This window comes from Anolis carolinensis, chromosome 2 (assembly GCF_035594765.1).
Source record: "Anolis carolinensis isolate JA03-04 chromosome 2, rAnoCar3.1.pri, whole genome shotgun sequence".
Taxonomy (NCBI): domain Eukaryota; kingdom Metazoa; phylum Chordata; class Lepidosauria; order Squamata; family Dactyloidae; genus Anolis; species Anolis carolinensis.
In genome coordinates, this window is record NC_085842.1 from 88,320,220 (window position 1) to 88,338,115 (window position 17,896).

The following is a 17,896-nucleotide window of genomic DNA, read 5'->3' on the forward strand; positions in this document are numbered from 1 at the left end:
CGGCCCCGCCCCGTGGGACGCGCTTCCGGTTCTGACGCTAGGCCCCGCCCCTTGCCCAGTGGCGCCCCGGCCCGGGAGGTGGCTCGCAGGGCTGCTCACCGCGGTGCCTTCTCGGCCGCTTTCCCTGCCTGCCTGCCTGCCTTCTTCTTTCCCGCGCGCTCCGCCCGGCTCCAGCGCCATGAGGCCGGGGTGAGTGGCTCCTCTGGGGCCCTGGGGCTACGGTGGCCGAGAGCAGCTCTCCATACTCGCGAGGTGTATGGCTCCCATAGAACATGGGGCTCCTCTTACGCCATCCTCTCTGGAGGCTGCTGCTCCTGCTGAAAAGGTGCCCCCCTCCTCCTCCCCGTTCCTGCCCCGGTGCCTGAGCTGTCTAAGGCGGGTGGACACTCCCTGCTGCCCGCTTTGTGTTGCTGGGGAGGCAAAGGGGAGTCCTGCTGCCATTATTCCTCCTCCTCATCCATGATTGATTCCATGGAGCTTCTGGTCCTGCTTGCGATGCAGGGGGTGAGCCCTTCTTTCTGTGCCAGGGCTTTGGCTCATTGGCCTTGCGCCCTTCTCAGAAGGAAGAGTGGCTTGGGAACAGAGAAGAGGGGTTCAGGCCTTCCTCTACCTCTTGGGGTGCATCTGCGCCAGTGGTTCCCAAGCTTTTTTTGACCAGGGACCACTCCCCAGCATTAGTACCAAAAAGGTTACGAATCAGTTTTTGGTCACAGGGTTGTTGTATGTTTTCCGGGCTGTATGGCCATGTTCTGGAAGTATTCTCTCCTAACGTTTCACCCACATCTATGGCAGGCATCCTCAGGCATCCTCACAATCTCTCTTAAGAAAAACATTTCTATTCCACTGTTATTGCAGGAATGGGAGAAGATACCAACGGTATAGTAATGAGGCTAACACTGTATGTACTTAATGAAAGTATAACACTTTTTTCAGCTGCTGTAGGCCAGTTTCAGAAGATACCATAGCTGTAGGTTCACTTCCTTTTCTTTCACACAAAACGGTAATTTCCTCTTCTGACCATCCTTTACCCTGTACTCCAGATGTAGTTCTTCACTAATATTCTCAGAGGAAGCAACTAGTCATTTAAACAGTTTTCTTCCCACTGAGAGAAAATTCCCCCAAAGAACTCAGTTTTTGAAACCTAACCATACCTTGGGACTTATTCTGTGCAAATCAACAACAAAACAATATCTTCCTACTCTCGCTGTGACTGTTTCCTGTGTAGAAAATGCTGCTTTCTGTGCAAAACAAAGTATGTTTTGTGCAGAAAAAGCCTCAAGAGTTGGAATGTCCTCATCATTATTACTCATAAAGTTGAAAACAATGTTTTTCTTGAGGTGCAGTGGGTTAAACCCTTGTGCCGACAGGACCGATGACTTGAAGGTTGGGTCGCTGACCTGAAGGATGCCGCAATCCAACTTGGGAAGAGCACTGATGAGCTCCCTCTATCAGCTCCAGCTCCATGCTGGGACATGAGAAAAGCCTCCCACAAGAATAGTAAAAACATCAAAAGATCCGGGCATCCTTTGGGCAACGTTCTTGTAGATGGCCAATTTTCTCACACCAGAAGTGATATGCAGTTTCTCAAATCACTCCTGACATGAAAAAAAAATCAGCTCTAGTTTCTGATACAGAGCATATGCCATACAGGAGTCGCCATCTGCTCGCCCACAGAAAACTGTATTTAATAATCTAGAGCTGATGTGGTCTATACAATGCCGTTTTCTGAATCAGCACCTCAAATAACCCCAGGAACAGGCCCTGGCGCCAATTTTCCCCTATGTCTCATGGACCTTATTTTAGATCTCATGGCCCACCAATGGGCCATGGCCCACAGGTTGGGAACCACTGATCTACGCTGTAGAATTAATTTAGTTGGATACCACTTTAATTGATACGGCTGAATGGCATATAATCTTATGGATTGCAGTTTTACAAGGTCTTGCACCTTCTCTGTCAAAGAGGGCTAATGCCTCACCAAACTACAACTCGAGTGGTGGGGACAAGAGACAAGGCCTTCTCAGTGGTGGCTGCTTGGCTCTGGAACTCTCTCCCCAGTGAGATTAGATCAGCGCCCTCCCTCCTGCCCTTTAGAAAGAAAACAAAGACATGGTTGTGGGACCAAGCATTTGGCCAGTAATGCCATGCCAAGATTAATTAAATATGTGCAATGACAATCGGAATGGCCACGGTGTATGATTTTTGGAACATGTGATTTTAATATTTATATTAGGATTTTAATGCTCTGTCTTAGTGTTTATGTTATGATTGAGCCTCGTGGCTCTGTTTCTGACAGGCGTGGGCGTAAGACTCCTCGAGAGTCGGATACTCTCGAGGAGCGAGAGAGAAAAAGACTGCGAGACATATTTGCAGCACCATCTGACGAAGAATCTTTCGAGGGGTTCACAGAGAGAATGGAGGAAGGGCTGGTTAGCTCAGAGGAGGATGAGATGGATTGGACTCGGGTAAGGGAGGAATTGGGGGCCACTGGCCATGATGGGGCAGAAGATGAATGGGGACCTTCAGGATTAGACCCATGGCTTAGCTGGAGGGATGGGACGGGATCCACAGCTGGAGATGCTGTTGGGCGTAGTCAGAGGTGTTCCAGCTCTGACGAGGAAAGTGATGAGGAAACGCCCGGGTTAAGGAGGACAGCTGACAGTGATGAAGATTTGTAACTGGCATAAAATGGGGCTTGGGAGCAATTGCAAATTGCGTCGGGCAAGGTAATCTGGGCAAACGCTTGGGATTCGTGTGTGTGTGTGGGACGCTTCCCTGAAGACTTGTGTACTTTCCTGTGCTGAGACGTAAGTTGATTGGAATCCAGGGTCAGACGGCGGGAGGGATTGTGTGGGCATTTGTTTGTGCAAACCTGTGCTTACTCTTATTAGCTTGACCTTCCGTCGTCTTCTTGACGGACGCCATCTCCTGCTTTGAGAACTCGGACTGAACTGACCACGGCTTGTCTTCCCCCCTTCTTGGACTTGGAAAAACTACAAACGTCTGCTTCTGGCTTTGATCTACGGAACGGAACTGGTCTACTCTACTGCTAAAATCCCTGGCTGATTTGTTCGTGTTGGAATCCTGTCTGCTGTGTGTGTGTGTGGGAGCGACGCAAGTTACTCTAAACACAGTGTTGGCAGCAGAGAGGAATCTGCTGCCAATTAGTTGCATTCTTTGTATCTTTTGTTCCTTGGCTTTCGTTTTGTTTATACCCAGGCTGAAGAAAGCAGTTTGTTTTTACCCGGATTAAACTCCGGTTTAATCCGGTTTATCTTTTGAACATTTACTTTTGCCCCTTTTTGCTCCTAAAGGCAAAAATTGCCTGGCCCTTGTGTTTTACGGGCATTTTTGAGTTCTGTATCTAATAAACTCTGTTACTTTGAATCTTGTGGCGTTCTGTCCTTGACAGATTGCCCGACGCCCATAAAAGGTTTATTGCAGCAATAAACCCGTCAGGAAGACGATGGATGAGTTAAGGGTCAAATTAGACCAATTGCAAACGGCTTTTACCGTTAGCCAAACCGCTCATGCCGTGAAAGGACATGTTTTGACTCCTGAACGCTTTGACGGAACCAGGTGCAAGTTGCCAACCTTTTTGGCACAAGTGGAGCTTTATTTTTCTCAGCTCAGTGCTCATGCTTATCCTACAGACACTAGCAAAGTGGCCTTTATTTTGAGTTTGTTGACCGGTCCCGCAGGACAATGGGCCACTAATTTAATTTTGGGAAATGACCCAGTCAAGGACAATTTGAATAATTTCAAAAAGTTGTTAACTGATACTTTTGGGGATCCTCTCCGCACGGAGAACGCTGGGTGGGCTCTGTATCGGTTGAAACAGGGAAAGGGGACTGTTTTGGATTACTTAAATAAGTTTAACCTGTATCGCCACCAGCTGGATTGGGGGGAAAATGCATTCATGCTTTTATTTACTGCCGGGTTAAGTGATATGCTCCAGGATGAATTAGCACGCTTGGAGCCGGCTGAAAGCTGGGACGCCTTAGTAGCTAAGGTGCTGCGTTTAGACGCAAGGTTCGAGGCTCGTAAACATTCAAAAGCAATGTGTGCGCCACCCATGCATGTAACCAGGGCACCTGTGGTGATGGGGGAAGAGCCCATGGAGCTTGGGGTCTTTAAAAAGCTGTCTACAGAGGAAAAGAGCCGTAGGAGGCAGCTGGGCTTGTGTTTGTACTGTGGGAATGCTGGGCATTTTGCCAAAAGTTGTAATGTGAAACCTTCCCAGCTTTCGGGAAAAGGCCAGCCCTAGTGCGACGTGAGTCCAACGCACTAGGGCTCCTCAAGCAGTCAACTGAGGGGAGGAAGCATGTTTTCGTACCCATTACATTATCTGTTGGGGGAAGGGAACTTGTTTCTACTCTGGCACTGCTGGACTCAGGGGCCACGGTCTCTTATGTAGATATTGAGTTTGCTAAGAAGCATGGCATTCCTAAGGTGCGCAAGGCATGCGACGTGTGGGTGGAAGGAGCAGATGGGAGACTGCTGGAGACTGGGGTGGTTAACCAGGAAACCTCAGCAGTAACGTGGGAGGTGCAGGGAGTAACGGGAACGTTTGTGTGGGACATTACGAGCTTGCCTAGATATGATGTGATCCTGGGGATGGATTGGCTAGCTGTAGTAAACCCACAAGTAGATTGGGCAACACGTAAAGTGATTTTAAAGAGGCAGGACTGTTGCACTTTAAATGTTACTCATTCTGATATGGAGGGAGTGCCTGCTGAGTATGGGGAGTTCTCTGATGTATTTTGTAAAAAAGAAGCGGACAAATTACCACCGCACAGGCCATATGATTGCGCCATCAAGTTGGCAGAAGGTGCTAAACTGCCAGCAGGGAGGCTGTATGCCTTGACTGTACCGGAAAGGCAAGCTTTGCGGGAGTTTCTAGATGAAAATTTAGCCAAGGGGTTTATTCGCCCATCTAGTTCTCCAACTGCGGCACCAGTATTCTTTGTAGCCAAAAAGACTGGGGAACTTAGGCTGGTCTGCGACTATCGGATCCTAAACAAATACACCATTCGGGATAGGTACCCGCTCCCTTTAATCTCGGAACTGTTATCAAGGGTGCAAGGGGCTAAGGTCTTTACCAAGCTTGACCTGCGGGGGGCCTATAACTTAATCCGTATACGGGAAGGGGATGAATGGAAGACGGCATTTAACACGTGTTTCGGATGCCACGAGTTCCGAGTCATGCCTTTTGGGCTTTGTAATGCTCCTGCGGTCTTCCAGAGGTTCATGAACGATGTGTTCAGGGACCTAATTGACCAATTTTTAGTGATTTATTTGGATGATATCTTGATTTTTTCTAAGGACGAGAAAGAACATCGTCAACATGTCAAGCAGGTTCTGCACCGACTGCGGGCTAATGGGCTTTTCGCCAAGGCTTCCAAGTGCGTCTTTCATGTGCCTGAAGTGGAGTTCCTAGGTCATGTAGTGTCAGGTAGGGAACTTAAAATGGACCCACATAAGGTTGACGCCGTCAACTCATGGCAGGAGCTGAGGACTAAGAAGGATGTACAAAGGTTCTTAGGTTTCGCTAATTATTACCGGGAGTTTATTCCGAATTTTGCAAAGCTCACGGTACCTTTGACGCAGCTTCTGCGCAAGAAACAGCCATTTGTGTGGGGGCGGGAAGCTCACGAGGCGTTTCTACAACTTAAGTCTAGTTTTCAATCGGACAACATACTAACCCATCCTGATGTTGACAAACCGTTCGTGGTAGAAGCGGACGCTTCTAGCTACGCGTTGGGGGCTGTATTGTCTCAGAAGGATTCCTCAGGGACCTTGCGTCCCTGTGGATTTTACTCGCGGCAACTAACACCCTTCGAGCAGAACTATACCATATGGGAGAAGGAGTTGTTGGCGATTAAGGTGGCGTTTGAGGTGTGGCGGCACTGGCTTGAAGGGGCACGGCACCAGATCGTGGTCAGGTCTGATCATAAGAACTTAGAGCACTTGCAAACAGCAAAGAAGTTAAACCAGCGTCAAATCCGCTGGGCTTTGTTTTTCTCCAGGTTTAACTTCAAGGTGCAGTTCGTGGAGGGGAAGGCAAACTTGCGGGCCGATGCTTTATCCCGCAAGCCAGAATTTAAGACCAATGAGCAGGTAGTATGTCAGACCATCTTGCCTACTGCCTCGCTGTGTGTTGTAGATAATGAGCTCGGGTTACATGATCAGATCCTTGAGGCTCAGAAAGATGATGTGTGGACACAGGAGCAACTGATGCTGCTCTCAGCAGGTAACCGTACCATACTGCCGCATCTCCAAGATCAAGACGGGGTATTGGTGCGTAGGGGGCAGGTTTACGTACCAGTGGGGGCCCTCAGGTTGGAGGTGATTAGAGCCCACCATGACGAACCCATGGCTGGACACTTTGGCAGGTTCAAGACCGTACAGCTTATCACCAGGAGCTACTGGTGGCCAAAGATGCGGCAAGACATTCTGCGCTTTTGTGACAGCTGCGCCGTTTGCCAGCAGAGTAAGACGCCTGTTGGGCGCCCTAGAGGGTTGTTGTCGTCTTTACCTGTTCCGGAGAGGCCATGGCAAATCATTTCCATGGATTTCATTTCAGATTTGCCTAAGTCTGGGGGTTATACTTGTATTTGGGTGGTGGTGGATTTATTTAGTAAACTGGCTCATTTTATTCCTTGTTCAACCATTCCGGCGGCCCCTACGTTGGCCTTACTATTTACAAAGCACATCTATCGCTTGCACGGAGCACCCGAGGTGATTATTTCCGATAGGGCTCCGCAATTTGTGTCACGCTTTTGGAAACACTTCCATGAGTGCTTGGGGACTAAGTTAAACGTGTCGTCCGCCTTCCATCCGCAAACGGATGGACAGTCGGAACGGGTTAATGGGCTCTTAGAGCAGTATTTGCGTTGTTTTTGTTTAGATCAACCCACGGCTTGGGTGAAGTGGTTACCGGTGGCGGAATTTGCTTACAACAATGCGGTGCACACGTCTAGTCAGCATACGCCGTTTGAGCTTACTTATGGCTTTCACCCACGGGGAGGTGTGGCGCCGTCGACCAATGTGGTCTCTTCGGACCCTGTGTACCGCTCTACGGAAATGGCTGCATTGCATGATGTTGCCCGTCGCTTACTGTTGGAAGCTAAGGCAACGCAGAAGACTCAGGCTGACCGCCACAGGCAGGCAGGGGAGGAGTTGGAAGAAGGGGATTTGGTGTGGTTATCTTCCAAACATATTAAACAGGCTGGGGGAAAGTTTGCGCCTCGGTATTTGGGTCCCTTTCCTATCGTTAAAAAGATTTCTTCTGTTGCGTTTCGTTTGCGTTTACCGTCTAGTTTAAAAGTCCATCCAGTCTTTCATCGTTCGCTGTTGAAACTTGATACCTCTAGTCGTCGTGGTGCTATAGCGGAGGGTATCACTGCCACTTCTCCGCCATCGGGGGAGGAGGCCTTTGTGAGAGGGGATAGTGTTATGATTGAGCCTCGTGGCTCTGTTTCTGACAGGCGTGGGCGTAAGACTCCTCGAGAGTCGGATACTCTCGAGGAGCGAGAGAGAAAAAGACTGCGAGACATATTTGCAGCACCATCTGACGAAGAATCTTTCGAGGGGTTCACAGAGAGAATGGAGGAAGGGCTGGTTAGCTCAGAGGAGGATGAGATGGATTGGACTCGGGTAAGGGAGGAATTGGGGGCCACTGGCCATGATGGGGCAGAAGATGAATGGGGACCTTCAGGATTAGACCCATGGCTTAGCTGGAGGGATGGGACGGGATCCACAGCTGGAGATGCTGTTGGGCGTAGTCAGAGGTGTTCCAGCTCTGACGAGGAAAGTGATGAGGAAACGCCCGGGTTAAGGAGGACAGCTGACAGTGATGAAGATTTGTAACTGGCATAAAATGGGGCTTGGGAGCAATTGCAAATTGCGTCGGGCAAGGTAATCTGGGCAAACGCTTGGGATTCGTGTGTGTGTGTGGGACGCTTCCCTGAAGACTTGTGTACTTTCCTGTGCTGAGACGTAAGTTGATTGGAATCCAGGGTCAGACGGCGGGAGGGATTGTGTGGGCATTTGTTTGTGCAAACCTGTGCTTACTCTTATTAGCTTGACCTTCCGTCGTCTTCTTGACGGACGCCATCTCCTGCTTTGAGAACTCGGACTGAACTGACCACGGCTTGTCTTCCCCCCTTCTTGGACTTGGAAAAACTACAAACGTCTGCTTCTGGCTTTGATCTACGGAACGGAACTGGTCTACTCTACTGCTAAAATCCCTGGCTGATTTGTTCGTGTTGGAATCCTGTCTGCTGTGTGTGTGTGTGGGAGCGACGCAAGTTACTCTAAACACAGTGTTGGCAGCAGAGAGGAATCTGCTGCCAATTAGTTGCATTCTTTGTATCTTTTGTTCCTTGGCTTTCGTTTTGTTTATACCCAGGCTGAAGAAAGCAGTTTGTTTTTACCCGGATTAAACTCCGGTTTAATCCGGTTTATCTTTTGAACATTTACTTTTGCCCCTTTTTGCTCCTAAAGGCAAAAATTGCCTGGCCCTTGTGTTTTACGGGCATTTTTGAGTTCTGTATCTAATAAACTCTGTTACTTTGAATCTTGTGGCGTTCTGTCCTTGACAGTTTAAATGTTGTTTATGCATATGTTTAATGGTTTAAATGGTTTTTGAGGTTTTAATAATTTTAATTTATAGTTATATGTTAGTGTTTAATTATTACTTTTCTATTATATGTATGTTGGCATTGAAATTTTGCCGTTAATATGTTGTAAACCATCTTGTGTCCTGCCCAGGGGTGGGAAAGGCAGTATATAAATATAGTAAATAAATAAATAAACTCCTACAATTCCATAGTATTGAGTCATGGCAACTAAAATGGGGGCAGACTGCATGGGGGAGTCTCCTTCTCTGGAGGCGATGCAGTGGCTGAATGGCCATCTGTCAGGGGTGCTTTAATTGTGTCTTCCTCCAAAGCAGAAGGGGGCTGGGCTGGATGGCCCTTAGGGTTTCTTCCAGCTCTCGGTTTCTATGCTGCTACCATCTCTCCATTACTGCCTCCCTTCCTCGTCTTCTTGCAGGTGAGCTTTGGGGGCTGTGCTGCATGACTGACTTCTTGCTGAGGCAGTGGACCTCTGGGACCCCATTGGAGGGCAGCCCCTGGCAGGAGGATGAGTGGCCAGCGGGTGGATGCCAAGGTTGTGATGCTGGGCAAAGAGTACGTTGGTAAGACCAGCCTGGTGGAGAGATACGTCCACAACCGCTTCCTCGTGGGACCCTACCAGAATGTGAGTTCTTCCTTCATGATGACAGAGCTTCTTGGGCTGAGCACTTCATTGCCCTCCCTTGACTTCTACCATTCCAATAATCCTTTTTGAGCTTTTACAGTTAAGATTTTTTCTTTTTGTAACTTATAGACACATTTGAACAGATAGTTTTAACCTCAAGGAAATCTTGGAAAATGCAGACGTTCTTACTGTCAAAGAGACATCTTGGATCCAGGAAAAAAACTTTAAATGTCAGTGTCAATTTAAGGAAATTTTGCAGAAAATTCAGGGAAGTTACTAATCCACAAAAACATTTGCTAGCTTGCTTTTCAAAGACATACCACTGTTAGTCATTTGTGAAACATCAGTAACCTGAGAATGAAATAACCCTTCCTACTTACAAAAGCTTCCTTGTTTTTGTAAATCCTCATTTCTTCTGGGAGCAATAGGTACTTGATGCATCAATGGCTGCATACAAGGCACTAAGGGGATGGTGTAACAGTGTTAATAACTAGTATTGTTGTTTTAGACCATAGGTGCTGCCTTTGTGGCCAAAGTAATGTCAGTGGGAGGCCAGACGGTGACCTTGGGAATCTGGGTAAGTCAGAATTGAAATGGAAGCAGCATAAAGTTTAAAGCACTGGAGAATGTTTGTTGTAAATACTGCTGTATTGAATTTTTTTGTAGGATAGGATGCAAGGTCTTGCAAACCCGAACTTTTGTTGCCCAAACCTTAAACACAACGCTAAGAGTATTTGGGCTAAATCCAACATTAGTCTTTCCCAAAATACACAAATTGTTGATTTCAGTGGGCCTGCTATGGTGTTAGAAATGTCAAGTTTTGCCCCTTTGTTGTGCTTTAATTGCTCTAATTTTAATTCCTTTAGTCTATTTGTTATTGCTATTTTTGTATATTACCTGGAATAAGAGTATATATTGAGCTCTTCTGTTCTTTGCTCATAAGTCCAAAATCTGACTTCCTCCCTTTTCCTATGTTTTAGGATACAGCTGGCTCAGAAAGGTATGAGGCCATGAGCCGGATATATTATCGTGGGGCGAAAGCTGCCATTGTATGTTATGGTAAGAATTCTCTTGCATTTCAGAGCACACATGTAGCACTGGATTTCCAGTATCTAGAGAACATTCTTCTCCTGAGTGGCTACACTGTTGCAGTTGGGTTGATTGATCTAGCACACTGATTCTTAAACTGTGGTTTCTGACCCCAAATGGGGTCTCCTAAACTTAGTGTTGGGGGTCTCAAAAGATTGGCAACTGTAAAAGGTTTCAGAATGTCACCCATTTACACAAATCTTTTGCAACAGAATTCAGTGTTTACAGGTGACTCTGCAGAAAATGTTTCAGCTGTGTGCCATAAAAAGGAAAATCAGCCTGTTTAGCAAGCCTTACAAATGCTGGTTATGATTAATGTTTTGTTTTTATAGTTATTTTGTATACCTGGGTCATGTAAAAATTTATCAGGTGGGAAGGGGTTGTGAGTGGATTTTTTAAAGAAACCTGGCCTAGCGGATTGGGAGAAAACTGCATTAGGCAGACTTAAATTCTGAAGGAGGTCTGTGTGTAAAGCTTTGAAAATCCTATCAAATTAGCACACAGGCAGCAAGAGTGGTGTGTTACTTTACATGGACTGTCTTACTCCATGCATCAAGGCAATATCAATATGTGTTCTTTAAGGGACTCCTGATCTCCCTGCACAATGTTAATTCACATAGTTACAAATTAATCTATAGACATGTACAGTTTCTTTACATATGTCTGGCCAACTGAGAACTGGTGTTCAAAGGCTATGGCAATGGCTTTATCATAAGACATTGAGTGATGGGAATGCATGGCTCTTTGTGTTTGCTTGATGTTTCTTTGACTACACGGGGGTGAGTGAAATAATATATTTTGGGATGAGATTTAGTGTTGACACCTCCCCACTTCCACAGATCTTACCGATAGCAGCAGTTTCCAGAGAGCAAAATTCTGGGTGAATGAGCTGCAGAACTTTGAGGAGGTAAGTAGATTTCCATTTTGAAGCAGGGAAAAGGGTTTGCTTGAGTGTTTGCAGAGAGAAGGGAATGTTGGCCTTAATGAGGAGCATAGTCCTGTCTTGTATATGAGGCGTATTGATTCCAGTCTTTACGTGAGGCACTTGAGACTGTGTGTAACATGGTCCTGAACTATTGGTTAACTACTTACAGGGCTGTAGCTGGTTAAAAAAAAACCTGGTTTACTTATGAATTTTAACTGGTTAACTAAATCCCCATGCTAAGTCTATGAGACGCAAAAAATTAAGAGTCCCTCCAGGCACTATCTCAAGCAGATATTGACAGGTCTGTAGCTGGGGGTGGGAGGGGGGTTCAACCCCCCCCCCCCAAATTTTTTCTGGCTACGGCCCTGACTACTTGCCAGTATTTTACATTTATGATCCATGCTGTAGAAATTTCAAAACATCTTATGTGGGCTTTCCAACCAGTGTCCTACCTGGGTACCAGTCAGCCCAAATTACTGTCTCACCATTTCCTGAGCCCAGTTAATTGTGTGTGTCTTGGATTTGCATTTGGGGCATTACAAGAGACTGCTTCAACAGATCATTAGCTTGTTTCTGGACCTTAATTTGTGTGGACATGCAGATTTAGGGACAGAGATGAAAGTATATCTATTGTGTGCAAGTATTGGCCTTGTTTTCTTCCTTTCTAGAACTGCAGGATCTATTTATGTGGCACAAAGAGTGACTTGTTGGATGAAGACAGGAGGAAAAGGGAAATCGACTTTCATGACGTGCAGGACTATGCAGATGGTTTGTCTTCTTTATTCATTGCTTGGAGAAAGGAACCAGTTTTTATGACACTCCATTCTGAGATCTATGGCAGTTCCTCTTGGGAGGCAGTTATGAGCAGTTCAGTAGGAAATTGAATGGCCTTCGCAGCCTGCTCCAGGAAAGAAATGTTTTCCTCTAGGCTAAAATCTTTCTAGGAAGTGGGGCTTTGGAAGTACCTAAGGGGTTAAAGGGAGATGCAGAGAAGACGCCTGTCATGGATGCAGCAGTGAGCGAGTTGTGTTTGGGTTATATGAAGTGATCAGCTATAAGCCCTTAGAGAAAAGCTGGTGGTGGTGACCTTAATAAAGAAATAGGCCACACAGTAACCATAAATGAAATGGACAAAATCACAGTGTCCGTAGTTATTTCTGCGACTCCTCTAGCCTCTCCAGATTCCCTAGACTGTCCTTGTTGTTCACCTTTTAAATATGTTGCAGGTCCTATTTAACATAAAATATATCACTGTTTAATTGGGAAAAAAATCTTTTAAAGATAGAAAGGTAACTTCGCATCATTTCAAGGTTGTTAGATTTTTGTTCATGTTTTGGCAGCCAGCAGAGTTCTTGGAAAATTGCAATCCTGCCTCTGGTGTCCCTCTATATCATAAGGCTTGGAGGAAGAAATTTGGGGGAGAGCTGTCCATACATTTGGGAGATGGACTGCATTGTAGACAGTTACTAAACCTCCAGATAGGGAGTGTGTGACCCTTACGATGTTGTTGGACAGCATCTTTATTAATTGGCTAGACTAGTTAAGGGCAGCAAGATTCAGAGGATTCAAACATGCCTCATCTTTACAGCTGTATTCATGACCTATATCTGGGTGTCTTGTGGGAGCAGCATCACTGATGCTTGGGGAAAGTTGTACTGTAGAATAAAACACCTGTACTCTCCTAATATGTTGTGCTTTCAGAGATCAAAGCTGAGCTGTTTGAAACTTCTAGTAAGACTGGTCAAAATGTGGGTGAGTATCTTCCTCACCATGTCACCAAACAGACATAAAAACAAACTGGCAGTTTTGATTCATTCTCTTCCCCAAACTGACTGAACTACCAGTCTCACCATAAAGATAAAATGGGAAGGAGAGGGAAGTCTTGTATATGCCTTGAGTTAATTGGAGGAATGGTGGAATACTTATGCAACAAAGTAACGTGAATAACTTCAAAAACAGGACTTGTGATCTTGGAAAATCACATCTAGAAATTGCTCATCTGCTGAAGAATAGTTGACTAGATTGTAGGTGTCCCTCTTTTCCGTGGATCTCCTGTTCCTGCTTTCCTTTATTTCATGAGCCCCTACCTGTGTTAAATGGAGTCACTTTGCTTCTTGAGGAGGAAGTATGCTATTGAGTTGCTGCCTTGTCTTCTGTTCAAGTAGAGCTACAACATGGCTCTGAGCAGATTTTCAGGCACATGCCTGAGTTCAGGAATATAACTTCATGTGAACAGATAGTATGAAAAAATAGTTAATGTATGTCCTTTGAATGGCTTAATTTGGCTGATGTTTCCCTAAGGAAAATGTGAGGTTTTTTTCCCCTGAGCACTTCAGTTTTCTGAGTTCAGCTCTGCTTGTTTGTTTGATACTGAAGACAACTGTAGGTGAGACAAGAACTTGTGTTATTTTGTAGATGAACTCTTCCAGAGGGTGGCTGAGGATTATGTACAGTTCACTGCATTTGAGATGTCAGGTGAGCTTTTGACCAAAACAAATTGTTTTTATCGTTTTTGAAAACAGTTATATCCATTGATGTGTGTTCCTCTGTTACACAGGATAAGTGCCATAACATGAGGATGTTTATTACACATGCAGGAAGCAGAGGGTTCATGAGATGGTCCCCCAAACATTACTTTATTGGCTTGTCAGTAACACGGAGAGTTGGAAGCTGTTGCCCTTCCTGTTATGCTCAACTGAAGAAGAAAGGGCAAGACTCCCCTGCAATATACAGGCCCTTTTAATTTAAGGGCCACGTGTGCCCAAACATTTTTGCAACCTCTTTCCCTGCCCCATGCTAAGATCTGTAGGAAAAAAATAGACCCTAGAAACTCCAGAAACAGCACTTTTCTATTCAAATAAATTGTGCCCTGACACCCTCCATGCCTTTCCATTTTTAGAAAAGAGACTTTTAGACATTCAATTTTATTTTCTCCATTAAAATGAGGTTGATCTAGGTCCCATTGATGGGACTTTGATCTTGAGACCTCAGGGCCAAATTTTCTTCCCTGTAAGATGAGAATCCAACTTCTACAATTTGTGCACATCTTGCCTAAGCTGTGTATACATTCTGCTTTCAGAGGAGAAGGGACTGGATTTGAACCAGAAGAACCCCAACACTTACTTCTACAGCTGTTGCCATCACTGAGTTCCTGGAATAATAGCAACCTGCGCTCTTCTGGAAAGTCCCTACATTTTGCCTGTGGTTCAGAATATCCCACCTTGGACATCTACAGCATCACTTTTTGGCACTTCTCCTTGGAATTGGAGGAGAATTCAGCAGAACCTCTTTTGTTTTTGTAAATACTGCAAGACTTGCTGCCTTGTTGACCAGAGACCATGATTGCCTTGTGTGCCCATCCTCACCAGAGGCTGAGTGAATTATTAAAGCATATAAGGAATTGCTTTGTTGTCTCACTCACAGTTGGCTCTGAAGAAGAGATCCTGTGCTGGCTGTGGTCAAGTTTGCCAATTTGAAGGTGTTGCCTGATTTTTTGCTTATTTAAATGGCTTCTAATAAGTTATATACATGTAAATAAAAGTGCTTTGCAGTCTTGTGTTGTTGAGGAGTATCTTCCAGCTGTTTTTTCTTGATGGATAGTATACCATTTTAAGACTACTTTAATGAGGATTTTTTTGAAGCAGATGGAGTTAAATGTTCATTTGTAATTATGGCTGAAAAGGTCATGATTTTGAATCAAGAGAAATATTTCTATGTTTTTCATAGAGAATATGGGATGGGTAAAGGGTGGCCCATGGGCTGTATGTGTCTACGCTAGTAAAACAAAATCACAAAACGTTCTGCTTTGAAATGCTGCAAAATGATGTCTAGTGTGTGGAGGGTTTTTTATGAGCCTCATTGGACCCTCTAAGGCAGGGGTCCCCAAACTTTTTAAACAGGGGGCCAGTTCATGATCCTTTGGACCGTTGGAGGGCCGGACTATAGTTGGCCACCGAGCAATAAATAATAATAATAATAATAATAATAATAATAATAATAATGAGGATTGGAAGAGAGCCCTTGAGTCCAATCCCTTTCTGCCTTAGTGCACTGAAAGAACAAGGAAAGCACCCCTGACAGATGGCCTCCCAGCCTCAATGTTAATAATAATAATAATAATAATAATAATAATAATAATAATAATAATAATAATAATAGACTCTTGGGCCATTGAGTCCAATCCCCTTCTGCCTTTGTGCACTGAAAGAACAAACAAAGCACCCCTGACGGATGGCCTCCCAGCCTCAATGTCAACAACATAACTGCAAAAGGCCACCCTGCTGGGATCTGCGCGCATCATCCGAAAATATATCACATAGTCCTAGACACTTGGGAAGTGTTCGACTTGTGATTTTGTGAAACGAAATCCAGCATATCTATCTTGTTTGCGGTGTCATACAATAAAATAATAATAATTATTTTATTGTATGACACCGCAAACAAGATAATTATTATTTTATTGTATGGGCCATTGAGTCCAACCCCCTTCTGCCTTTGCGCACTGAAAGAACAGCCTCAATGTTAATAATAACAACAACAACAACAACAAAAGACCCTTGGGCCATTGAGTCCAATCCCCTTCTGCCTTTGTGCACCGAAAGAACAAGCAAAGCACCCCTGACAGATGGCCTCCCAGCCTCAATGTTAATAATAATAATGAAGAGTGTTGGAAGAAACCCCTTGGGCCATTGAGTCCAACCCCCTTCTGCCTCTGTGCACCAAAAGCACAAGCAAAGCACCCCTGAAAGCACCCAGCCTCAATATTAATATTAAGGGTTGTAAGAGAAGAAGAGACCCCTTGGGTCATTTAGCCCATCCCCCTTCTGCCCTTGGGCAGTGGGGGCCGGATTAATGGCTTCAATGGGCCGCATCCGGCCCCCGGGCCTTAGTTTGGGGACCCCTGCTCTAAGGGAACAAAACAAAAATGTGCAAAGTATCTTCTAGGAACCTAGGAAAGTCCCAAAACATTTCCCATGTCCCAACAAAGATTTGGGAAAAAGCTTTTTTGCATGCTGTGAAAGTGTAGCCCTGTTCTCTTCCATAGTTGTCCACCCCTGCTCTAGAGATTGTATAGATCTTTTGATTCCCAAGCTCCCAACAGTCAGCAATTGACTTCCTTGATGGAAAAAAGATGGGTATAAACAAGTAATTCAATGTACTGATAGGATGACAAGGAGTAAAGTTGATTCCAGATTGGTGCATACCTTCACAGTCATTTCTGACCTATGGCAAACTTAACACAGTTTTCTTTGTAATGTTTGCTCAGAAGAGTTTTGCCATTGCTTTTGTAACACCAAAGTAGGGGGTTAAGTCCTTATTGAAAAAAGCTTCTGTCAAGCACTGTTATTCCTAGCAATTTGCAAGTTTGGCTTAGTTGGAAGCAGGCTGGGAAACATGGTGTCACTTCCTGATTCACCCAGGACAGAAAAATCCAACAGTGCTTATTCACACTGCCACTATTTCTGAAAGCGGATTGTTTAACGAGCTCATTATGGTTGGAGTGAGTACAATGAGCCTTTCATACAAGAGTTTTCCTTGGATTGATTTGGGGGTTTGGGAGTGGGGTTCCTAGACCATTAATTTTTAAAACTTCAAACCTTTAGAGCAAGGGTGGACAGTTCCCCCTGGTCCAATATTGTTTGAAAACAGCTTCCACTAACCCTTGCTAATGGGATGATAGAAGGGCTATATATGGCTTACCCACTTCTAGTGAATCTTTTTTCTATGCATTTCGGTTTGCAAAGAACAGTAAGTGGCACTTAAAGGATCCTAAGCTGAAGACATGATATATTTCTAGTTTGCTTGGGATAATAACCAGAATTATTTAAGGTATTAAGAGCAAACATTTCCTCTTTAAAACAATCCCTATAGCGAATGTAGAGAAAAGTTAATACTGATCACAAAGCATGCCTGTCGCTTTTGAGCATTTCTAACATCTCAAGACTTTTTAGGACTGTACAAATGAGGTAGCAACGTCCTTGTGTCAATGCCGTGTCAACTGCTATAATGGGCTCTTTTCTAAAGTGACTAAACATAAGGAATGGTTGCTTATCTGTAAATGTGTTGGGTTTTTTTTTGTGGTCTCTGTAAAAATCGCACCCGTGGTGGAGTAGCGAGCCACTAACCTGGAATGGTGGGCGTCATGCCACTGAAGAAAACAGAATCGCTCTGCTGAAGGTCAAGTTGGAAAGAACATCCAACTTGTAGCGAGTGACGAAGGTAAGTGGGGTAGACAAAATGTCTGCCCGGCAGACATCCTCCAATGGAATGCCCTTTAAGAATGCAGTTGACATAGCGATGGCTCATGTGGAGTGGGCCTTGATCTGCAACGGTAAGTCTTGCCCCGTAAGCTGGTATGCAAACCAAATCATTGACACAATCCATGAAGATAGCAGCTGAGGAGAAATCGGAAGACCACTGGCATCCTTCCTATATTTCAGGAACAGTCGGGGCGATTTTCTAGATTCAGCCATTCTCTTTACATAAAATGTCAGAGCTCTGTGGACATCCAAAGAATGCAGCAAGCATTCTAGCAGTGTAGATGGATTCTGGGAAAATGTCAGTAACACTATGTCTTTGGACCTATGGAACCTGGAGGCAACCTTAGGAAGAAAT

At 45.0% G+C, this 17,896-nt stretch overlaps 1 protein-coding gene across 3 annotated transcripts; it reads left to right on the forward strand.

Moving 5' to 3' along the window:
• Nucleotides 1-50: 50 nt before the first annotated feature.
• On the forward strand, nucleotides 51-14,844 carry rab24 (RAB24, member RAS oncogene family). 3 transcript variants are annotated; one of them, XM_008104959.3, is made up of 9 exons: nucleotides 51-189; nucleotides 9,061-9,267; nucleotides 9,776-9,844; nucleotides 10,248-10,326; nucleotides 11,196-11,263; nucleotides 11,950-12,049; nucleotides 12,983-13,033; nucleotides 13,697-13,756; nucleotides 14,361-14,844. In XM_008104959.3, exons 2-9 carry the CDS (start codon nucleotides 9,151-9,153, stop codon nucleotides 14,426-14,428), a joined length of 612 nt encoding a protein of 203 aa, XP_008103166.1. In that variant the 5' UTR covers nucleotides 51-189; nucleotides 9,061-9,150; the 3' UTR covers nucleotides 14,429-14,844. The 3 variants fall into 3 exon arrangements, with proteins under 3 accessions (XP_008103166.1, XP_008103167.1, XP_003217583.1); XM_003217535.4 differs by lacking the exon at nucleotides 51-189 and adding an exon at nucleotides 201-325; XM_008104960.3 differs by lacking the exon at nucleotides 12,983-13,033.
• The last annotated feature ends 3,052 nt before the right edge of the window (nucleotides 14,845-17,896 follow it).

Coding starts and splice junctions, on each gene's coding strand:
- rab24 (XM_008104959.3), top strand. CDS start 9,151: ATGAGTGGCCAGCGGGTGGATGCCAAGGTTGTGATGCTGGGCAAAGAG. Junction 9,268..9,775: donor TCGTGGGACCCTACCAGAAT/GTGAGTTCTTCC, acceptor TTGTTGTTTTAG/ACCATAGGTGCTGCCTTTGT. Junction 9,845..10,247: donor CGGTGACCTTGGGAATCTGG/GTAAGTCAGAAT, acceptor CCTATGTTTTAG/GATACAGCTGGCTCAGAAAG.